This window comes from Mytilus edulis, chromosome 10 (genome assembly GCF_963676685.1).
Source record: "Mytilus edulis chromosome 10, xbMytEdul2.2, whole genome shotgun sequence".
Classification (NCBI taxonomy): domain Eukaryota; kingdom Metazoa; phylum Mollusca; class Bivalvia; order Mytilida; family Mytilidae; genus Mytilus; species Mytilus edulis.
In genome coordinates, this window is record NC_092353.1 from 66620272 (window position 1) to 66645935 (window position 25664).

At 31.6% G+C, this 25664-nt stretch overlaps 2 protein-coding genes across 2 annotated transcripts in view; one reads left to right on the top strand and one right to left on the bottom strand.

The window, feature by feature from the left end:
- The window catches only part of LOC139492278 (uncharacterized), a 43591-nt gene extending 37933 nt beyond the window's left edge, over positions 1-5658 (bottom strand). The window contains exon 1 of the mRNA XM_071280495.1: positions 5631-5658. Within this exon, the coding sequence (XP_071136596.1) occupies positions 5631-5643 (13 nt within the window). The 5' untranslated portion in view covers positions 5644-5658. The remainder of the gene's footprint in view (positions 1-5630) is intronic.
- Positions 1-22969, top strand: part of LOC139492276 (uncharacterized) — a 45257-nt gene extending 22288 nt beyond the window's left edge. The window contains exons 12-15 of the mRNA XM_071280493.1: positions 9770-9922; positions 18085-18255; positions 18944-19121; positions 21836-22969. Coding sequence (XP_071136594.1) covers positions 9770-9922; positions 18085-18255; positions 18944-19121; positions 21836-21969 — 636 coding nt within the window. The 3' untranslated portion in view covers positions 21970-22969. The remainder of the gene's footprint in view (positions 1-9769; positions 9923-18084; positions 18256-18943; positions 19122-21835) is intronic.
- Positions 22970-25664: the final 2695 nt, after the last annotated feature.

The window sequence follows — 25664 nt, forward strand, 5'->3', positions numbered from 1 at the left end:
ATCTAATATCTGTTCTAAAAATATAAATGATGTCATTGTGTAAAGTCGTCTTTAAAAAATAGTTATCTCCCATTGTCCAGATTGTAGTTTAATCAACTACAACCAATGCTTTATTGACAATGCAATATTTATTTTACTTTCATCTGATAAATTAATGCAATCTTTACCCTTCTGTACTTACAAGCACTTTGATTACTTTTAGGTTTGAGTGAGTCCCTTGCAAAAAGATTAAATTATTCATTTCAGATTTTTTTTATTTGGAGATAGCAGGCAACTCACATGGAACACACAAAACATTTCAGTTTCCTGTAAACAACTCTTGCTTAATTATATAGATATCCTGTCCCTGGTAAACAAGTGAATTATTTTGTTATATATAATTATACTAATACTACCAGACAATGAAAACTTTTTGCCACACAACTGTGGAAGTAACTAAGACTTCTGATCTCTACCATGCTTATGTTAAGGTAACAGGAATTCCAGGTTAGGCTTGTTAATTTGTTATTCCATCTACAAATGTTAAAAGTTGGTGAATAGGTCAGTTTAAATGGAATGTAAAGTGTTTATTTAAGAATTGAATGCTCTTTTTTGTAAATTTATTGGGGTGTAAAAGCGTTGACCGAAGTACATTTTGTATGAAGCGCGGAAGCGCTTCATACTTAAAATGTGCGCACGGTCAACGCTTTTACAACCCTATAAAATTACAAAAAAAAGCATTCAATACTTATAATTACATTTTTACCTATAGGATCATGAAAACACGCCTTTTATCAAGTTTTTATTTCATTTACCTGTGCACTTTATTGTGGGACCTCGTGTCATCATGAATGAGAAGTTTTATTGAGTGATACAACTGCTTAATTAGCCAATCAGAATAACGTATTGTAATGAAACATACATCTAATGTAATTATTCAATGATGTTTTGTTTTTACTTGCATCATCATTGACACTTCATTATTTACTGAATAGTTAAAGTCATAAGAAACCCAAATTAAAAAAAATAATGCATATGTTTTTTTATAACTCAATGGATAGTTTTCATTATAAAACTTATGTACGTATACTTTTTTCTGAAGAAAATTCTTTAATATATTCATATTTAGAAGAAGTTTACTTTATTTTAATTGCTTTCTTCCAGGAAGCAATTCCCCCGACATATTTTCCGTATGCAAAGTGACCTCAGTGTGACCCATCTCGTAAAAATCCGGTGATCGCAATACGCATGGATGTCCTTAAAATAAACTATTATCTGAATTTACATGTTGAACACGTGCTCAATTTCCATGCTTTTTTGTTGATTTTTTGTTGATTGTTGACAAACAAGTGACAATTGTTAAACTTCGGCTTCAAAACACGAACTTTAATTACCTGCCATATTTTCACAACAACACTGACAGATTGAAAAAAAAAATTGACCAACATACAAAATTTATGCGAAAAAAATGATAAATTCGTGCACAGAAGACTAAGTTTATGATGTTTGTATGCATTGGTTCAAGAATTGGAAGAACATTATTTTTCACCGGTCACTCGTTTCTTATGACTTAAAAATTGAGAATGGAAATGAGGAACATGTCAAAGAGACAACAACCCGACCAAAGAGTAGACAACTGCTGGATCTTCCACACATAGAGAAAATCATTTTTTATGAGATCTCAACCTTCCCACTAAACCTCTAGGTAATGTAGAATAAAGAAACACATAGCAATACGCACAGTAAAGTATCAATAGATTAATATTGATTTATCTCCCTTTTACTGTGACCTAACTGTAAGTGTTAATTTATCTCCCTTTTACTGTGACCTAACTGTAAGTGTTAATTTATCTCCCTTTTTACGTAACTGTAAATGTTGAATTATCTCCCTGTTACTTTGATGTTGCTCTACACATTTTGCAGTTCATAAAAAAAATCTGACCCAGTTGCAATTTGTTTTATCAAAGCAAAGTGTTCAACTGCTGCAGAACACCACAGTCAAGTCATTAAATCGCAAGGTGATAACATAGAGCATACTTGCCTGTTGTTCAGTGGTTGTCATTTGTGGTTCACAAGTGTTTCCTGTTTCTCCTTTTTATTCCCCAGCCATAGCAGAGGGGGCATTAAGTTTTACCCTTGTCGGTCTGTATGTATGTATGTACGTACTTCCCAAAGTTGGTTTCTGATCTCGAACTTTAGTTTGCCTCAACCAAATGAAACTTATACACAATGCTTATTACCACAAAACACAGATCAAGTTTGAAATTGGGTGGCATCACTATAGCTGTTCTTGAGTTATACTTCTTTATATACATACAATTTTTGGAATTTTTCATTTCCATTCTCCAACTTTAGTTTGCTTTAACCAAATATTATGTAACTTATACACAGTGCTTATTACCCTGAAATACAGATCAGGTTTGAATTTTGGTGGTGTCACTGTTACCGTTTAGAGTTATACCTATTTGCAAATGAAAAAATTGCTGAATTTTTCGCCTCTGTTCTCAGACTTAAGTTAGCCTCAACCACATGTTATGAGACTTTTACACAATACTTATTACCACAAAACTTAGATCAAGTACAAATTTGGGTAGCGTCACTTTTACTGCCTTCAGTTATGCCTCTTTTTTACTTGAAATGATATGCAAGCGGGGGCATCATGGACACATTCCCCATTTATTTGTATAGATTAGCCTGTTGGTTTTCCTGTTTGAATGGTTTTATACTTGTCATTTTTGGGGCCTTTTATAGCGCAATTAGGCAGTACCATATATTTTTGTATTTAGTTCAATTTAGTAATGTTACTATATACATACTTAGAATATGGTATATGATAAAGTGCTGTTGACTTTTCTTGAAATTGTAGGATTTGAAGTTGTTCCTTAATTCTGAATAATGCATGTCAAACAAGTTCTAACTGAGGGATTTCCCTATTGTTAACTTAAAGTTGCATTAACATTAGTTCTATAAGTGAGTTTCAATTCCATTTTCTTCATTTGAAAATGCCTGTACTAAGTCAGGAATATGACAGTTGTTGTCCATTTGTTTGATGTGTTTTGTCATTTGATTTTGCCATGTGATTAGGGACTTTCCGATTGAATTTTCCTTGGAGTTCAGTATTTTTGTGATTTTACTTTTCACTGCCCAAAGCACATTTGTCAATTAGAAGGGATGTGTTAGTGAAATCCATTTAAATTTAAAATAAACAAAAAAATCAAAATGACATTAAGTGAATGTTGATAATTTCAAGACTCTGCTAACTTCAAAGTGAATAAAAAAAAAAATATTAAACAATATGAAAAGGAGAAAGCTTATAAACCTTAACATTAATTTAATAAGCATATTAAAAGTCAAATTACTGGTTCTGCATTTTGTAATAATAATTGGAATGTTCAAATATGTGTACAAATGAAGCAGAAAGTAACAATTAGGAACAGAAAGTAACAATTAGGAACAGAAAGTAACAATTAGGAACAGAAAGTAACAATTAGGAATTTATATAAAAAAAAAAAATGCTTGTGTCTTTATATCATTATCTGAACATCTCATTATCTGAACATCTTAGAAAGTAACAATTAGGAATTTATAAAAATAAAAATGCTTGTGTCTTTATATATATATATATCATTATCTGAACATCTCAATTTTCTTCAGGTAAATCACACAATTAAGTTGTATTTGATGTTGCGTCTATAAAATTAGTATCAATTAAATTCTTAGGCATTCAGTGTAGCCTTTTCTTAGACAAACTGTGTCAATGATTTCTTAGAAAATCTATGTCAGCCTGACTATTGAATGTCAATGATATTCCTTTTAGAAATGATGATCAATAGTTATAATATAACAAATTCATATAAGGAACGACATTTGTACTTTATGATATTGGCCAAACATACTTATTTATTGGACTCAGACTGATTACAATAAAGGTTATCAGATGGGTCAGCTAAAACCTTAGAATAAGACTTTTGTCTCTGTATATTATAATTGGTTGCTTTCATATTATATAAATGTGTGAAAGTGGTATGAAATTTGGCACAGTTAGTTTTATTGATATGTTACTTCATTTGAATGATATGATGGTCTATGTGTAAAGACTTGATTATTTTATCGCTGTTTTTTCAGTGATGTAGAAAAAAATTGTTATACATCATTGAAAAGGGAATGGTTAATGCATTATTATGTTAAAAAAGCAATTTTACATGACTTTTTTAAACCAAAGAGAACGCAAGTAATTAAAATTTCAGATAATTGGAAGAAACTGTCTGGGTGAAGTAAAGTACAAGTTTTTAGAACAGTAATTTTTATGATATTATGATATTGAAAAACTGGTTCCTCTGAATTCACAAGAGAATGAGCTTTCTAATTTTCCATAATCAGTGCTAGCAAACTTTTTCCTTAACAAGCCTATTATTGCCTTACTTTTCCTCCCTAAATGATGTTAATTTGTATACTGTGGATTCATTATTATTCGTTGGGTACCAATTTTCGTGGATTTCGTTGGTACAGATGAACCACAAAATCAAATGTTCAAGGAATTAATAAATTTTCTACAGGCTAATGTATGCAGACTTCAGCAAAACCACGAAATGAAATATCCACCAACATGTAAGTTCTCCTGAATCCACAAAAATAAGTGAATCCACAGTACATGAAAAGTACAGATTCCAGCCTCTATTAGGAAGGAAGTTAGGTTGATTTTCTAGTCATTTATACTTATTCTAATACCTGCCATTTCTAAATCGGGAAGAAAACCAATGACCAGTTAGACTTAAGTTGTCACTGCAAATGGGCAGACATACATATTATTTGTTTAAAGCATCCTGTAAATATACTAGAGATATGAGTAGATGATCATTCCAGTACATCTTAAAATACTTTGTGTATTGCAATTAGATGTCCTTGTTTAATACCTACAACAATGTACCAAACTCATGCTGATTTTTATCAGCTATAGTATTGTCAGATGAGGGGATAAGGCAATGCTAGGTGGTTTTGTCATAAAAGTAGTCCTTATACTTTTTAGTGACTGCATTGCAAATCAAGAATTCAAGAGGACCACAACCATACTACCCATACTATCCATATTTTATGTTCAATAGTAACATCCAATGTTAGCAGTACTCCACTGCCTATCCCTCCATCTGTCCCTTCACTCTTAAATTTACTTTAACTCAATTTTATGGAATTTTAACTCAATTTGAAGATGATTATACTGTTATAGAAGAAAATTCCTGTTATAATTAATAACCAATACCACAAAAACACAATAAGACAAGTGCCAAAAGCCAAAGAAATATTTGTTATAGTTTAATGAGATTTTAACACAAGTATAAGACAAATGATTGTCTGTATTGTTGCCAGGGACTTCTAGGAATAGTAACACTTACACTATATAAAACTACATTTATAAACTTTCATCTAAAATGTTGAAATGGTCATAATTTTTGTCTTCAATGGTTCTATTTCAAAAGTGGTTTTCTATAAAACAACATATCTACCAATAATTTATTCCTTATTAATTTATTTTTAGTGATTTTCTTTTCTTCCTATATATTTTTGAAAGTAATGTTAATGGACAGATACATAAGTCTGGTGATGATGTACCAATTCTGCAGTTGTTAATAAGTTCAAAAAATGTAATACATTACGTGAAAACTGCATTCTTGAGTATAATTTTCTCTTCAAAGGAGACAGTTACTGTAATTCTGCATTTGATATAATGTTCGTTGTTTTATGTGTTATGCATTTGCCACCAAAGACACAGGTTATGTAATCGGTAAATCAAGAGATTAAATGTATGGTATTGCTTACAGTATAGATTTCTTATTAAATGTATTATGAAACGGTTGTACTCAAAATATAAGTACACAGTTTCTTTGCGTTTTAAGCAATAGGAGAGCAAGTAATGTAGGTCAACGTTAAGTGAGAAGTGTTTCCGCTTCTAATGCAAAATATGTCATGTTACGTGCGTTCATATTGATTAAATTTGATAAAATTAGCATTCAATTGTTAAATGACAGTTTGAGTTAATATCATGCATAGAAAATCAGAGAGAATTGATTTTAAAGGCAGTTAAAAGCCAACAGAGCACAGGAATTCTGTCATGCATTGATGAACATTTGTTGATAGTTCTTTAGAAAGCGTTGGTTCACAATCTATGTGATCATTTCCTGGAACAACTACACTTTTGAGGTAGTGTTTAGATTCTTTTAAATATAAATTATGATTGTTAACTCAACATCTATCCACCAGAGTTCAAATGAGTAGATATAAGCAAAAATAGGCCAACATACAACCTTCAACAATAAGATAAACCTTATATCTTAAATCCAACTATAAAAGGCTCCAACATCGCAAATTTGAAAAAAGTCAAATAAGAAAACTCATCATTATGCTTTAATTTATAACAAAACAAATTAAATGTTTTTGCTCCTGATACTCTACTAACCTGAAATAGTGGTGTGACAGCACAACATAAAAACAAATTGTAAAAATCGGCTAAGTGAAAAGATCGGTATAAACATAAAAACAATAGACATAAATGTTCACATGAAAACACCCAGAATTAATTATATGAAAAAAGATAGTTAAATAACAGAGACATGCAAAGTGAAGAGGAACAGAGCATCTTCATTAGGGCAGAAAATCTTTTGATTTGGAACGTTTGGTTTGTTAATTAGAGACTATTGTTGACATGCTTGTTAATCGATGTTAACATTCAAACTAAGAATGCCAGCTATCTTGGAACAGAACCAGCTTGGTTAGATGAGTTTGCATTGAACCATGGGAAGGGTCACATGATACCATATGTATTTTTTTGTTGTCAGATTCATAAAGCACAAGGTTATTGTTTCTGATTGCTAATAAGAACATTTGGACTGTGTTAGTTCGCCTGTATTTTCTGGCTGTTGCCTTGGAACATTGGTTATACGTCATTAAATAACAAATGAGCTAGATGTAATTACGCTGAAAATGCCTTTTTTTCCTCTACTGTTTTCTCATTAATTTAGATTGTTTGATACAGAAAAAGATAGTTTTGGGGATGGGAAATGCATAAACAAGACTTGTTGAGAAAACAAAGTTGACAGCAGTAGAAGATGAATGGCTTTCTATTTCTATTGTCTAGGTCATCAGCCTCATTGTTGGCATGAATTAGGAATACGGTAGAGAAAAGGCATTTACAAATTCTAAATTTGGGGATATATAATGTCAGTCAAAGATCAATTTTGACTTATATAACTAATATTTATTATCAGTAAATTTTTGTATTTGAATTGTACTTTTTATTTTAAAGTACCCCTGCCAATGCTTGGGGTGGGGGTTGGGGCTATAGGAATCACTCTGTTAGTCTGAATGTTTGTTCCTCCATGAGCCTTGTAAGCACAAATCCTCCTTCAATGCTTGATGGATATTGATGAAACTGTACACTGTTATAGTACACTACCTAGAGGAATAATATGCTATTGTTCTTTCACTCACATTTCTAGTTTCAAAAGAGAAACAGTCATTAATATTGGGACAAGACTAAGGTGTGCTATTTTCTATTTTTGCAGCATCACATTAAATAGATTAGGTTACACACCGAGACAATCTCTGTGATAACAGAAATATTCCTTTCTGTTTGCATGTTTTCTTTTACGAAATAAGTTAATTAAAAACAAAGTGGAACATTTTGGCCAATTGATATTTTGACAAAGCCCATGGAATATGCACAGTAAATTACCATAACTGCTTAATATTGCACTGTTTCTGCATTTAAGAAGTAGTGGACCTTGATAATGTCAACATATACCTATTCTGAGCAGATGTGCAGCTCTTGTCCATCTTTAAGTTTTTACCAACCACCCCCGTATTGAGAATCTTTTTATACCTTAGTTTATAAGTTTTGTTTGCTTGTATTATAAAAAGCCTTGAAGAGATTTATGTAAAAGCAAATTCCTTAACAATGGCCAAACCCTTATCCTGCTTGCTGATTGTTTCTTAGCACCTTGTAATGTATTAACTACATATGTAGATAGATATAGGAAGATGTGGTGTGAGTGCCAATGAGACAACTCTCCATCTAAATAATAATTTATAAAAGTAAACCATTATAGCTCAATGTTCGGCCTTCAACACCTTGGCTCACACCGAACAAAAAGCTATAAAGGGCCCCAAAATTTCTAGTGTAAAACCATTCAAACGGGAAAACCAACGGTGTAATATGGTTTAGATTATAAAATATTCTTGAAAATTTAGGAGAATCGAAAAGTTCAAAGACAAAAAAACATTTGAAAATACTACATAAATAAAACATTTTATGCAGTTTCTCTTTAATACTACAGATAGAATCTTCCCTTAATGAAGTCTGCACTGTGATAATAACTTCACTAATTTGACTTCATTTTAGCACAGAGGGAATTAACTTTTTTTCTTGAGATGTCTAAAATAAGAATGGTGAAAAGCATGTAAGTGCTCTATTAACCTTGTTTATGTAATAGCTAGATCAAACATCTGTATGATACGGATGGTGAGATTTAATTCAATATCAGTTCATTTTCACAGATATGCTGCCAAACTGGCAATTTATGTTTTTGATCTAATGTTTTACGTAATTCCTTCAATATTTCATTTTAGATTTTAGATTTTATTGTTGTATAAATCACACAAAATTTATCTTAGATGGAAAGTTAGACTTAGTTTATATTTTGCTTCTAATTTTAATCACAATTTAATTATATTTATTGGTATATAAGCACTCATGTAAAAACATTCAGAAATCTGACGGCATATAATTGAAAATTTAGTTTTTAAAAAGTACATTGAATGGATCTCTGTAAAATTTTAGCACAATGTTCCTCCCTACAATAGGAAGGTTTGGATTGATTTTGAGGGTTATTGTCGTAGCTGTTGATGAAGGGTCAAAAACACACATTAAATGGTTTACAGACAATAATTTCTGTATAAGTTTTATGGATCTCTGTAAAATTTTACCAGAAAATTCCATACTTCAGAAAAAAGTTATTGATTGATTTCAGGGATCATGGTCCAAATCACTTATGAGTTAGGGCACATCAAACTAGGATTTCTGGTTTTTCTGGACAAAACTTTGAATGAGTATAACTTTTTGGTGTATCTAAAGGCTTGAAATAACAAGTTTTGCTTTGTGTTTTTGTTGCCACTGGGTTTTGAGCAAACAATAATCAATCCATGGTTTTTACCTGTATTGCCAAAGCAGCGGTCTGGCAGCCACTTTCTCTGTGAATCTTTTTTTTTGGCTTCTCTAAAATGGAATAACATTTTATTTCATCTGCAGTTTCATAATGCTGAGTTGGTGTGGGTAATCATTTTTACATCTACAAATCAGCCACTTACTGTTTGCTGATAGTTGAAATTTGACAACAATCATTATACAAGGCAAATTTGTTGACAAAATAAAAGAGAATGACCAATTATGCTTCACTATGAATGTTACTGTAAATTAAGAAATTATTGCATGCATTTATTATTGCAATTTTGTCATTTTAGACTTAAATGTGATTAAATTTTTTGTGCTATTGAGAAAAATAGTGTTTGATTCAAATAAAAAAATTCGATATGCGATCGAGTTTAAATTATTGTGATTATAACCCTGTCACATTTTTTGCAATAATAAAAACATCCATTAATTCCTGAATTTACAGTACCCAATTGTATGCAGGGACACAGGTCCAATCTGGTCTTGCTTCTAAATCAACTGTTATTCATTATTGGTTGTTTGTTGGGCAACTATATTTGGCATGTGATTGAGAATATTTTTCTTTTACAGGGCAAACAGAAACAGACCAAAAGAACTCAGTCATTTTTCCAGTTTTGTAATGCCAAGGAATCCATCTTGTTATGTACAGACGTGGCTGCTAGAGGTCTAGATATTCCACAAGTAGATTGGATAGTTCAGTATGACCCTCCAGATGACCCCAAGGTAAAATATGATTGGATAGTTCAGTATGACCCTCCAGATGACCCCAAGGTAAAATGATAAATACTAGGATTCAGGAATCGAAATACACAGTTTTTGTCAAGCTTCGGACCACTTTTGTCGCAGAAAGCTCAACATAAGGATTGTGATCTGGCGGCGGCAGCTTTAGCTAACTTCTTAAAAGCTTTATATTTTAGAAGGTGGAAAACCTGTATGCTTCATACTTTGTATATGGATGCCTAATGTTACGAAGTTTCTGTCAGTCACATCTCCAATGTCCTTGACCTCATTTTCATGGTTCAATGACTACTTGAAAAAAAAGTAGTGCCAGTCAGACAGTTTTCACTTGACCTCGACCTCATTTTATGGATCAGTGAACAAGGTTAAGTTTTGGTGGTCAAGTCCATATCTCAGATACTATAAGCAATAGGTCTAGTATATTTGGTGCATTGAAGGACTGTAAGGTGTACATGTCCAACTGGCAGATGTCGTCTGACCTTGACCTCATTTTCATGGTTCAGTGGTTATAGTTAAGTTTTTGTGATTTGGTCTGTTTTTCTTATACTGTTTGCAATAAGTCTACTATATTTAGTGTATGGAATGATTGTAAGGTGTACATGTCTTGCTTGAAGGTGTCATCTGACCTTGACCTCATTTTCATGGTTCAGTGGTAAAAGTTAAGTTTTTGAATTTTGTCTTTTTTTCTAACACTATATACAAAAGGTCAACTATATTTGGTGTATGGAAATATTTTATGATCTATATGTCAGTTGCACATGTTTTATTTGACCTTGACCTCATTTTTACTGTTCATTGCTCAGTGTTAAGTTTTTGTCTTTTGTTCTGTTTTTCTTAAACTATAAGCAATAGGTCAGTTATATTTGTTGTATGGAAGAATTGTTAGCTGAACATGCCTGACTGGCATGGGTCATCTGACCTTGACCTCATTTTCTTTGTTCATTGGTCAATTGATAGTTTTCTTGGTTCATGTTACAGTTCTAATAAAGCTTTATATTTAGTACTATCAACATAATATCAATAATTAGTAAAGAAGGCGAGACATTTCAGTGTGTGCACTCTTGTCCCAAGACAATATGTTGTCCTATATTTTTTTTATTAAAGTGTTTTGTGTTAATGGGTTAACCCCATATGTATACCCAGTTTAATTTATAAAATACATTTAAACTGTGTGTTAATATATCTACTGTAGAATGATTGGTTAAAATATGGGTTGAAATTGAATTAACAATAACTGTAGATGAAAATTTAATCCATTTGATATTAGTTTCTTATATTTTGGCACCAAGACATTAAAAATGAATCATGTAATACGGTTCTTATTCTGTTTATCGATGGCATGTATCAAAAGCTTAATGTTTAGATGTTGTGATATATCTGTGCATTATACAGCACAGTTTAATGTTGAAATTTGTTGTTTTAATTTAAGATGCCAAGATACCTGTTTATGTTTAAAATGTCTCAAATTTCAAGTGTTATGCATTTTCTATCTATAATTCTAAAATTTAGTACATGTATATGTTAGTAACTAATTATAGTTCACTTATGACTGACAAGGAACTCTGATGTAAATCTAAATTTATCACATTTGTATAGGGGTAAGCTTATTTTTGGCTGAAAAAGACTACACTCTTGATAAAATAGAGCACTGTTTGGTCTAATGATTTTCAAACTCAAATGTTCCCTCTGGCTAATGCTTGAAACAAAATCGTCTAATACCATGTGATTTGATTTTGATTTTTGGTGTTTTTAATGCCACTTTTGAGCACCACATTTAGGCTATTTTCGTGGGGGCCAGTTTTTATTGGTAGAGGAAGCTGGAGTGCCCGAAGAAAACCTCTGACCTTGATAGAAATCTAATACCATGAATTTATAACTGTATTCAACATGCAGAAACAACAAAATTGTAAAATTTGAGATATAAAGCACTGTTCATGTGAACTAGGGTTAAAAGGGAATTCCGTTTCTTGATTTATTAAAGCCAACTTAATACAAATAGACATAAAAAAGAATAAAAATTATTTTTCTGAAGTTTATGATAAGACTTATTTACAGCAGCAATCAGCTTGCCTCAGACATCACCATTAAATGTGCAGTGATTAAAATGATTATCCACTAGAAAACTGCATGTTTAATGTCTTACTGTAAATACATTTAAAGATGTTTGAAAATTACAGATGATAAAAGCATCATATATATGATAAGACAGTATCTGATTTTATAGATATTTTACTACATGAATAGAGATTTATTTTCAGAAATTATAATTTAATCAATTAATATTATCAGATTTTACTGTACTTTCTGCCATTTTATGTAAAGAAAACTTCTAATATGATTGCTTCTTGGAGTATCTTGGCTTCTCAGTTGACCATAAATGTCTGGAATCAGGAGTATAACTCTGAGGCTCTTGCTTTCATATGGTTCTGATACATAACAGATGTTATGAGGAGGTAATTGGGGATCTCCAACTGAATTCACTAAGAAAACAAATGTCCATTCCTGAATTCCCTTGAACATAATGTTTTTACCGCATTACAATGTAACTGAAAGCCTGAATTCCCTGAAATAACTAGCTAGCTATTCCTGAATTTCCTATATTTAATGGCTCAATACTGAAATATAAAAAATGCTCCTTGTGAGGCTTTGGTTTTTGGTTATCCAGCAGATCAGTATAATAGTGATGTAACAATGTAAAGGTTCTGTACTGTTAAGGGATTTACCGGGAATCAATCATGTGTGGTACTACTAGATAAATAGTATCTGACATTAACCTGCATGATGTCACAATGTCCTTCCTCCTTGTAAAGGTTCTGTAATGTTGAAGGATTTACTGGGAATCAATCATGTGTGGTACTACTAGATAAATAGTATCTGACATTAACTAGCATGACTAGCCATGATGTCATTGATGACATTGTATACAGTCTGGAAAGATGATAATGACTACTATTTACATATTTACTGTGTTAAAATGATAGATTTGAACTCCTGCTAATTAATATAAATGTTGTTCCTTGTTCATAAATATACAAAGTATGTTTGTCCAGAAAGAGAATGATATGTTTGGGTTATGCGTAGATGTTTGTACAGAGGATTATTTCCATTAATTTTCGAGGGTTTTACTGATGTGTTGGGTATGTAAATCATGCCCTGAGATAATTGGTACAGCAGCAAGTGTCTTAAGGTTTGTAAACTCCTTCCTCATGCCAGACATATGAATGTATTGGATATATCCCATGAAAAAACAAACAGCATCTTAATTACAGACAAGAATATCATCTGTTTCGACAACAGATCTTCACATTTTCTTTTTCCACTTAATGAGCCGATTCTTTAAAGAAGATGGTTAAATGTGGAAGCCATCTCCTTTTATACCTAGCTAATGGTTTTGTAATGATTTGTAAATATTTTGTTATAATCTCCATCATCAGTTTTCTTGTAAAACGAGATTGTTTTCTAGTGCAGATCTATTTTTGTTGAATGATAAATGACGAAGAAGATACTCGGTCTTAAAACAACAGTTTTCAATCTAATGCTTGAACGATTATGCAGAACAAATTTGAAATGCTTGCTTCTTATAATTTATGTAGATTAATTAGTTATTTTACATCAGTTAAAAGTACAGAAAAGATGCAACTTCATGGTGTTGGCGTTTGAACTATATGTATATTAGAAGATCTATGAAAACTTATAAGATGTTAGCTAGTTTTCTCCTCAATTGCTAGTTCAATTTGAAATTTACTTAGAGCTATTTAAACATTTGTTTTGGTGGCTGAGTGATATAAACAGTTTATCATCTATTGGTCTACGGCCATCAATAACTTGTCAACACTGAGGTTATAAGTTTGAACCCTGCTTGTGGATAGTGCTCAAAGGGAGAGGTTGAAAATGAATATCATGTCTGGTAAGAGCTGAAAATAAAGAATCTTGCATAAGACAGTCCTGATGAAAATAAATATTCTGCAACACAAAATGCATTAAATTAGCAAGCTAGCACTCTGATAGATGATATTCTTTCTTTTTGTAAACCCGTCTGATAAATTTCCAGTAAACCACATATATTGATTATTTTTTTTGCATGTAAAAATCAAATATGTAGGGAATATTTAATTCGGATGCCATTAATTGTGATATTTAGTTTCAAAATGTACTGCTTTTTACTTTGAATAATCTGAGTGATAACTATCAACATTATAATTAATTGGATACTATTTACACTTACTGTCTGAGAGTCATTGACTTTATCTGGGTAGATTTATCTGCTTGTCAATGGATGTCAGTTACATGTTTGTTTCTCTCAACAAAAACAGATTAGAAAGCTTTATTGTTGTGTATATAGAAAATACAAATTGATCCAAAAAAAAATCTCAAGTATCTGTAGTACAGAATGAAAAGAATGCCAAAGAGCTACAGCTAAGAAATATTTTGGATTATATGGAAGATGTTATGTTGAAATATATGTTTTACTGACCAAAGAGCAGTTAATGTCAATCCAGTTGGTTTTGAGATGAGAATGAGAATTGTAATTTATTGTTGTGTCTGACATCATTCACTTGGGGTGACAGTGCCACATAGGAGTCACTGCTCATCTGTTTTCTGATATTTTGCAGTCACACTAACTCCTTCAAAACAGCTAGACACAATTCAACCAAACTTGTAAAAACATGAACATACATCAAGTTGTCACCTGCTATTTTGATTTTTGATATGATTGATTTTGAGATTTTCCCATATAGAAACATGGACTTTGCTATTTCTGCTTTTATCTTTTCAAGACTTGCAGGCAACACACTCAATCATTTTAGTTCTGACTATATTGGTATCTCAAATGTAAATTACATGGATTTTTGAGATACCTAAATTAAGTGAAAATGAGAGGATCAAATCTTTGTGTCACGTTAATGGTTTAAGAGAATTGAATAAAACAAAATTGGTGAATCTTATTTTGAATTTTTTAAGAAAAAAGTAAACAAGTTATAATGACTTTTAAAATGTTGCTTTTTATCTGCCAAAAATTCCTATTTAGTTTGGTTTTGGTCATACAAAATCATTATTGCTGGAGTTGACTTGAGTTGTCTGAAATTTTCTGGGTCTTGATTCTTTTTATCAACTTTAGAATATCCTTTGGTAGATAACTACCTCCTTCATGCCCAATGGGTATCAGTTTGTTGGTGCTTCTATCCATCCAAAAGTGTTAACACTCTCATTTGTTTAATTCTTGTCAGAATTTTATAAAAACTTACATCATATAATTTTTTTAATAACTTATTAGCACAGTTACAAAAAAGCAGTGCTAATCAACTGTTTTTAAAAGAGTAATGCCCCTTGGAAAATTAATATTATGGATGGCATACACATATTGATCACATATCTGAAATTCCATTGCATTTGCTCTCACATCCTCTTTTCTTTAAGATGTTTGTAAAAAGTTTTTAAGAACAACTCCAATGTTTGGAAGTCCGAATAAGACAGACAGAGTCCTCCCTAGTCAAGCCCTCCCAAATACACCCCTCTCAATCTCATTGTCAGTTGAAAAAGACAAAAGTTTCTTCTTTCTTTAACGATTATAGTTTATGACATGTCTATCTAATAATCTGTCTAAATATTCATCAGTTTGTGAAATAAATATTTTGTTTGAAGTTCTGTCTTCTTTCAAAGGGTTTCATATTTCAAAAATTTGCAAAGCTTGTTCTGAAATAGGGATGTTATTTGTATATTGTTTTCATCTCTTTTGTTAATAGTTGCATGTCTAACAACTGTTTCTCTGTAACTTTATCTCTGTACATCACCAGCTTCTATCAATGGTAAGCTACAGCACAACGTCTTTTAACACCTGAAGATAAAACACCTTTTGTTTACCTTTCATATCCTCTCATCTCTAAGTAGACTGATATACAAGTATACCTTATCACATGTGTTTACACTGAGGCAATAAAGGAATTCATTACTTTGTTTGGCTTTCTACAAAGGATGTGCATTTCAAAAAAAAATATATTAATAACAATCTGTTCATTTCATTTTATATATCATCCAGAAAATACAGAAATAAAAATTAAAGTTATATAATGAACATTTTAACAATTTAGTTATATTTAGGTAGTTTTGTGTATACCCCCTTAGATCATATTTTCTATTTAACTAAAGAAATGTTATGGTTTATTTTTTACCTGCATTGCCAAGGCAATAGCAGGTCTAGTAATTGCTCACCTTTCGTCCTTCCATCTGAAAGAAAACTTTTGTATTAAAGGAAATAATTTAAAATTTGTTCTGCAGCTTCATTATGTTTTAAAAGTTGTAACCAGAAAGCAGTTATTAACTCTGTCATGTAACCATTCCATGTTTGCTGATTGTTTGAAATTATACAATATCCTTAATCATTGTAATGATAAAGTAGACATTACTGTCTGGTGCCTTTAGCTTTTTATTGCAGTGAAAACTATATTAATGTGCCATGGTCATTATAAAATGGTTTCTTAAGATCATTTTATACTTAATAAAAGGGAAAGTGCTTCCTTCAATAATGTTTTTTGAAAAATATGTCTTTTTTCTTTATAAAATCTTTGGTTTGATAAAGCTGGCGTTATTTGTGATTTAAATTAAAACTGAATTGAAGAGGAATAATATATTTCAATTTAGAAATAAAGTGATAGAATTAGAGTATTTTAGGAAATCAGTTATATAACATTCATTACAAATGGAAAAAAAATAAATGAATTTGTGTTGGTATCTTTTCTATGCACTTGATGCAGATAATCCCTGTACCTATTGCGAAGATAGTATTTAGTTTTTTAAGTTCAAGGAGTTCAGACGATTTGTTTCTACTAAAAACATCAAACGAAACAACAAAGTAATAAATAGTTGGGTATCATGGCAGATCTTTTAAGTTTCCAATTAATTATTTTGTTCAATTAACTTATTTTTATCATAAGATCCAGGAACATAATCATAATGAAAAACAAAAGTCATTCTTCATATGTGTTACTTATAAATATAATGTAGTAGTAAATATATTCTGTGTGAAAGAAAGTATTTAGATTGCTTTCATGTGAGGTAAGCTCATATAGCTAATGTTAACTGTATCCCATTATTGATGGTAATGACAAAACTACATTTCCTATACCTACAAGATGGAAAAGAATACGGAATACGCTTTATCTTCACATGGTCCATTGGAACATTGTAAATTTCTTCCATCACTTTGTATCAGTGATCTGTCTCAGACTTACGTCATCAAAGATCTATTGTATACTTGACCGTAATTATCCTATGAGATGTTTGGTATAAGACAGCAACCTAACATCAGCAAAATCAAAAAGAAAACTGGAAGTCAATGTACTGTCTTCAATAGATGCTTCTTTAAAATGTATTTATAACCGGCTTCATTTTGTTTGCACTTGTCGGGAGCCTATTGTTCAGTGGTTGTTTTTTGTTGATGTGGTTCATAATAAGTGTTTCTGGTTTCTTGTTTTCCACATAGATTAGACCATTGGTTTTCCCGTTTGAATTGTTTTAAACTTGTCCTTTTCGGGCCCTTTATAACTTGCTGTTCAGTGTGAGCCAAGGCTCTGTGTTGAAGGCTGTAGTTTGACCCATTATTGTTTACTTTTTATACATTGTGACTTTTGATGGAGAGTTGTCTTATTACCACATCTTCTTATTCATATCAGCTCTAAATTGGGCAAAGTCAAGATAAGCAGTGAAATAATTTAATAGATGTAAAACAGACATATTTAATATTTTTTTTATTTCTAAATGTGCAATATTAAGCTGATTTACTTGATATATTTTTTGTAATAAGCAGTTACATATTTTGCACAATAAATTTGTTTTAAGTTGACCCTTTAGGCCATGTGAGCTATTATCATAACTTTCTGTATATTGTCAATAGTAGTGTCCTAAACTTAAAAAAGATATTTTCATTTGAAACCACTGGACCAATTTCGACCAAATATGAACTGAAAAGATACTGTAATCAGCATAAGTTATCAGCAAAACAAGATATATTTTAGCCTGGAAAGCATAGGAGCCTCTTGTTGTTATCTAGATCATTCTTCTTTGTCAAATTCCCTTCAATTTTAATATGAGCCTGATCATTAAGGTGTTTGCATCATCATATTTTACTGACTTACATACTTTCTTTGTAGGAGTATATCCACAGAGTAGGTAGAACAGCTCGAGGAGAAGGTGGTATTGGACATGCTTTGTTATGTCTCCGACCAGAGGAGTTAGGATTTTTAAGATACCTCAAGCAGGCCAAAGTACCACTAAATGAATTTGAATTTTCATGGAGTAAAATATCAAATATTCAACCGCAGGTAAAATACTACTATAAATATATATCGGAGTTTAGTATGACGTCTATTGTCACTGAACTAATACACATTTTTGTTTAGGGGCCATCTGAAACATGCCTCTGGGTGTGGGATTTTCTCTTTGTATAGAAGCCACATTGGTAACCTTCAGTTGTTTCCTCTCATTGGTCGGACTAATGTCTCTTTGACACATTCCCCATTCCATTCTCAATTTTTGTCAGTTACTAAATCTATAAAAGTTAAAAGACTAATATTTGATATCATTGCAAGTATTAAAATGTAAAAGTTTAATCTGTTCGGTTACGCAGGTACAAAATGGGTGCTGATTAGTTAAAGCAAAAATTACTACATTTTACTGCTAATTATTTTCATACCACTTTTGGTTCTATTTATACTCCTAAATTTATACATCTTTGACCTTTTTCAACTTTTTTTATATACTGGTAGGTGTTCATCCCTAGAGAGCACTTTAATCACAGTCAAGTTAAATGAAACAGCAACCCTACAACACATTCTTATGCATTCGATTTGATTCACTTTTTGATGTCCTTCCAAAGGGGAATGCTTCCTACTTATTTGCCAAATAATTTGTTGACCTATTATTGTATTCTTAGATATAATTCATAATATTTTTCTCATAGAAAGAAATGTTGTCCAATACATTTCATAAAAAATTTTCTTTTTTTTTCAGTTAGAGAAGCTAATAGAAAAGAACTACTTCTTGCACAAGTCAGCACAAGAGGCTTACAAATCGTACATTAGAGCTTATGCCTCTCACAGTCTGAAGAACATCTATGAAGTAAACAGCTTAGACCTGAATAAAGTGGCTCTGTCTTTTGGTTTCCAAGTTCCTCCATTTGTTGATCTGAGTATCCTTTTATACTGAATTCACTACTTTAATTCGCAGAATCTAATGCATTCTGGGTAATATTTTCAAAAGCATACACCAAAACTTTGTGATTGGTCAAAACGTTCTAAATAATTGAAATTGAGCCAATGATGTAACATAATTTTCATTTTGGTGTACCAACAATGAGATTACCCATAGTTCTTTAGATTCTGAAAAGGCATATGACATCATGTTTGCTGTCATGTTCCAGAAGCTGTATCAAGATTAATAGAGGTGCAGCTTGTTATTATAACTGATTCAATCAGTTTACTTTAAAAAAAAAAAAGGGGGCATATTTTCTTAATGCAAGTTTTTCACTAATAAAATTAAAAGGTGCCAATACTGATAGGAGAAATGGGTAACTATTATATTTGATTAAGTCATGCTACAGTTTTGTACCCAAAATTGACATTTTTGTCGACCCTTTCGACTTTTGTTGAAAAAGAGCGACATAGCGATCCTACATTCCGTCGGTGGCTGCGGCGGCGCGGCGTCCACTGTGGTTAAAATTTTTGAAATTTTAATAACTTTCTAAAACTATCCTGGATTTCTACCAAACTTGGACAGAAGCTAGTTTATGTTCATTAGATAGTATCCAGAAGTAAAAAAAAAATTTAAAAATTTGGTCCTATATTGGTATCACGTCGTTGGTTTCGTCAGCGTCGTCCAAAGACGGATTGTTTCCGGTTAATAACTTTTGAATAAGTGAAAAGAAATCAATAAAATTTAAACACAATGTTTATAACCACAAAAGGAAGCTTGGGATTGATTTTGGGGGTTATGGTCCTAATAGTTTAGGAATAAGGGGCCAAAAACAGCATTTATCTAGTTTCAGGACAAAAAGTTGTGTATTAATTATTTTAATTGTTCTGAAATTGTACCACAATGTTTAATACCATGAGTAGAAGGTTGGGATTTATTTTAAGGGTTATTGCGGACAAACAGTCTATGAATAAAGGGCCAAAAAACAGCATTTTTTTCTAGTTTCAAGACAATAACTTGTCTGTAACTGTATGGATCTCTCTGACTTTGTACCACATGTCTCCATATAACACAGGGAAGGCTGGGATTCAGTTTGGGGTTAATTTTCCAGAATATGTAGGAATAAGAGCAAAAAAGAAGCATCTTTCTAGTTTACAGACAATAACTTGTGTAAGTGTATGGATCTCTATAAATTTTTACAAGAAAGTTCAATACTACTAAAGGAAGGTTTGGATTGATTTTGGGGGTTATGGTCCCAATAGTTTAGGAATTAGGGGGCCAAAAAGGGGGCCCAAAATAATCAATTTTGTAGTTTTCTAACAATAACTTATGTTTAAGTGTATGAATCTCTCTGAAATTAAACCACCAGTTTCCATACCATGAAGGGATGGTTAGTATTGACTATGGGGGTTTATGGCTAAAAATGTTTCGGAATCAGGGGCAGTAAAGGGGAAAAACTAGGTATTTCTGGTCAATGGACAATTAAGATAATTTAAAAGCAGTGTAAGGGAGGTAATTCTAAAACATTGACCATTCAATGTTGGGTATGTTTCGGATTTACCTCCCTTACACTACTTGTATATTATGTATAAAGAAATGTCAGGTTTTGTAATTGCAAAAAAAGGGGGGTGGTAGTTGTTTTCAATTTTTTTTTTCTTCAAAGGACTATGTTCGATAAGGTGCTAAAATGGCCCCCTTTTTAGCGTAAATTTCAAATTCGGATTTATTGACCAATATCACGATAAATTATAGCTAATACATTGACTAGATAGGATATAAGCTATTTTGTTGAAAATTTTACGTTTCTGCGTTTCATTATGACGTCACAAGTTGTACTCATATTGATTTTTCACGAAAAAATCAATGAAAATGGGTAACTTTCCAAAGATTATTTGACAGGAAACAGAGCACATACGTCGACAACAAATATCTTTTAAAATAATGTTTGTGAAGACATTTAACATGTCTTATTTGAATATTAAGCTTGTCGACGCCTGTGCTCTATGTTTCCTGGTCCTTTATTTGGTTGAAATCCAGCTGATTTTGTCAAATTTCACCAAAATCCCTTATCTTGACCTTTTGTTGGATGTAAAAATCAACGTGTTAGAATTAAACTTTGACAAAAACAGCTCTGTTTAACTTTCTCACATGTCTTTAAGGCAACTTAAAACAATCATTGTTTTGTAACCATGAACTTTATAATTGGGGCCAAATATGGCACTTACCGAACTTACTCCTTTCTCAAGTTTTTGAAAAGTTAAAAGAAGAAATCTTCAATTGCACAATATTGCGCAATTTATTGTAAGATCTTGACATTTGTTTTGTATCAGAAACTCATATTATGTCAAAAATTTGATCACAATCCAAATTCAGAGCTGTATCAAGCTTGAATGTTGTGTCCATACTTGTCCCAACTGTTCAGGGTTCGACTTCTGTGTTCGTATAAAGCTGCACCCTGTGGAGCACCTGGTTAGCCATGGTGTTGTCAGTTTATTTTCGATTTATGAGTTTGACTGTTCCTCTGGCATCTTTCGCCCCTCTTTTAAAACCATTTGAAAATACATGTACACATATTTTCACACTTTGTTCCCATTTGAGATTGTTCAGATTTGTTAATTTATATAGATTTTAACAAAGTAAAACTTAGCCAACAGACTGACTTTAGTTTTCAACACTGAATAAAGCACTGATATTTGCCTTAACTGTATAAAGATGTACATGGTAGCAGGACTGAAAAGATGGTCCGACGAGGAGGTGGTGGAGGGCCAGGAGGGTTTAACAGGAACAAACAGCACAATAAAAGTAAAATTTACAAACAAGTGGGCAATAAAAAGTTCACCAGATGATCAGACAATATCAGATATCGAGATGGGAGTTTTGCAATATAAGATGGAAATTACCAGCTTTATGCTATCAAATGATAAGCTCAAGACTTATTGATTTTTCTCAGAAAAAACTCTGGAATTGAATAAGTTAGCAACTGGAAGAGAAGACAGCTAATAAACTGATTTAACAAAATCAATCAAAACATTTCTTTCACAGTTTTTAATTATAAAAACAAGTTATATGGTGTGATGATTGTAAAGTTGAAAAAAAATACATATAAGTCAAATAACAAATTATGCTAAATGTTTCAGGTTTACGGAGTTATAGTAGAAAGAAATTACATATATTAGAAATCAATGTTAGAAAAAAATGATTTCCAATACAGCACCAGTTATGAAAGTATGTTAAATTGATCCTCACATTAAGATGTGAAATGTTTTTATCTACAATATAAGTTGAATACAACAATCTTAAACAAACATAGATACGGCAAGAAAATCGAATATTAAAGATTTTTTTTGAAATTTGGGTATAAATATTAGGGCAAAAATGTCCACAACCAAATATTAGTTTAGAACTCTGGTATTATGTAATCTGTGAGAGATATGCCTAGGATTGTATATGTACTTGGGCAGACAGTGATTTCCATTTTGATAAATTTTTTGAGAAAGTAGATTTGATAGTGTGTAAGCAGTAGCACTTTAAAATGGATGTAAATTTTTACTCTTCTACAATCTCCACTCCTCCAAATACAATGTACAGTGCCAGTTAATATAACTAACAAGTTAAAGTTAAAAATGTGTTAGTCCAAGTTAGAAAACTCTTACCCTCAAATAATTTCTTGGGGAAAGTCTGTCCATGAGAGGGGGAAAATGATATTTTTATGATAATGTACACTGACATATTTTAATACCTTGTTAACTTTTTATTAAAAGATATGTTGTTATTAATGTATAAATTGAAATGTGTAAAATGAATTAACATATGAATACATTGTCATTAAATGTAAATTTTAGAAAATATAGTTTGTTTGTTTATTGAATTACTTATTTCAGAGAAACATTTTGAAGTCTTTAATAGAGTATTTAATCTGATGATTTTTGACTCTTAGTATACATTTTTTTAATGTTTATCCACTCGTGTGTTAGGACATTCTGGTCCTCTGTCAATTAAGAGCATCCAAGAGAAGTGAAGTAAAGCTAACAAAAGATGCAGTTAATGAGGAAAATTTACTGTTTTATATTTTCTATACACAACAAAATCAAATTATTTCCCCAAATAAATCAAATTGTAAGCTTGTACTTCTTTTAGTTGGTCACACTTCACAGAGTCTACTGCTAGTTTGAATTTTGGTGGCATCACTTTTACCATTCTAGAGTTATGCCATTTACAAATTGAAAAATTGCTGGACTTTTGGTTTCTGTTCTCTAACTTTAGTTTGCCTTTATCAAATGTTACTAGAACACACCAGCGATATTGAGGGTATTTAGTGCATGGTAAAGTACAAAAAGATTTTTTGACAGAGGAAATTTAGGCAAGGTATCGAAAGTATATAGAGAAAAATATTCCAAACCAAATAATTATTAGCAAGGATGACAAATGCGACTATGCATGGTACCCATAGGACACAGAGTAATAATGATCAATTTATTGTGGAAGGAAGAGAAGCGACACACAATATGAGGTCTTCTCATTTAATAGTACATGTATAGATAAAATTTATACACGATGCTTATTACCATAAAATACAGATCAAGTTCGAATTTTGGTGGTGGTACCTTAACTGTCTGAGAGTGATGCCTTTTACAAATGGAAAAATTGATTGCTGATTTTTTGGTTTCCGTTCTTTAACTTAAAGTTTGACTTTACCAAATGTTATGAAACTTATACACAATGCTTATTATAAAAATACATGTAGATCAAGTTTGAATTTTGGTTGTGTCACTTAAACTGTTAAGAGTTATGCCCCTTTACTTATTCTCTAACTTAAGTCTGCCTCAACCAAATGTTATGAAATTTATACATAATACTTTTTACCAAAAAAACACAGATCAAGTTCAAACTGGGGTAGCGTCACTTATACGGTTCTTCAGTTATGTCCCATTATAGCTTTATATGATATGAAAGCAGGGGTATCATCTGTGTCCCTTGGACACATTCCACAATTTTTATACGACCGCAAATTTTGAAAAAATTTTCGTCGTATATTGCTATCACGTTGGCGTCGGCGTCGTCGTCGTCGTCGTCGTCCGGCGTCCGAATACTTTTAGTTTTCGCACTCTAACTGTAGTAAAAGTGAATAGAAATCTATGAAATTTTAACACAAGGTTTATGACCATAAAAGGAAGGTTGGTATTGATTTTGGGAGTTTTGGTCACAACATTTTAGGAATTAGGGGCCAAAAAGGGCCCAAATAAGCATTTTCTTGGTTTTCGCACCATAACTTTAGTTTAAGTTAATAGAAATCTATGAAATTTTGACACAAGGTTTATGACCACAAAAGAAAGATTGGGATTGATTTTGGGAGTTTTGGTTTCAATAGTTTAGGAATAAGGGGCCAATAAAGGGCCCAAATAAGCATTTTTCTTGGTTTTTGCACAATAACCTTAGGTTAAGTAAATAGAAATCTATGAAATTTAAACACAATGTTTATGACCACAAAAGGAAGGTTGGTATTGATTTTGGGAGTTTAGGACCCAACAGTTTAGGAATTAGGGGCCAAAAAGGGACCTAAATAAGCATTTTTCTTGGTTTTTGCACCATAACGTTAGTATAAGTAATTACAAATCTATGAAATTTAAACACAAGGCTTATGACCATAAAAGGAAGGTTGGTATTGATTTTGGGAGTTTTGGTCCCAACAGTTTAGGAAAAAGGGGCCCAAAGGGTCCAAAATTAAACTTTGTTTGATTTCATCAAAATTGAATAATTGGGGTTCTTTGATATGCCGAATCTAACTGTATATGTAGATTCTCAACTTTTGGTCCCGTTTTCAAATTGGTCTACATTAAGGTCCAAAGGGTCCAAAATTAAACTTTGTTTGATTTCATCAAAAATTGAATCTTTGGGGTTCTTTGATATGCCAAATCTAACTGTGTATGTAGATTCTTCATTTTTGGTCCTGTTTTCAATTTCAAATTCTACATTAAAGTCCAAAGGGTCCAAAATTAAACTAAGTTTGATTTTAACAAAAATTGAATTCTTGGGCCTCTTTGATATGCTGAATCTAAACATGTACTTAGATTTTTGATTATGGGCCCAGTTTTCAAGTTGGTCCAAATCAGGATCTAAAATTATTATATTAAGTATTGTGCAATAGCAAGTCTTTTCAATTGCACAGTATTGTGCAATGGCAAGAAATATCTAATTGCACAATATTGTGAAATAGCAAATTTTTTTTTAATTAGAGTTATCTTTCTTTGTCCAGAATAGTAAGCAAGAAATATCCTATTGCACAATATTGTGCAATAGCAAGAATTTTTTTTAATTGGAGTTATCTTTCTTTGTCCAGAATCAACTTAAATCTTTGTTATATACAATATACAATGTATATACACTTTTTACTACCAACTGATAAATTTAAATAATCTTTACCATTCAGTGATAACAAGCAGTTTTTTTACATCTTAATATTTTATGATGTATTTAAATGAGTAGTTATTGTTGCAAACTCCATTAGAAATTTGAATTGATATCAGTTTTGAAAAAGGGAAAC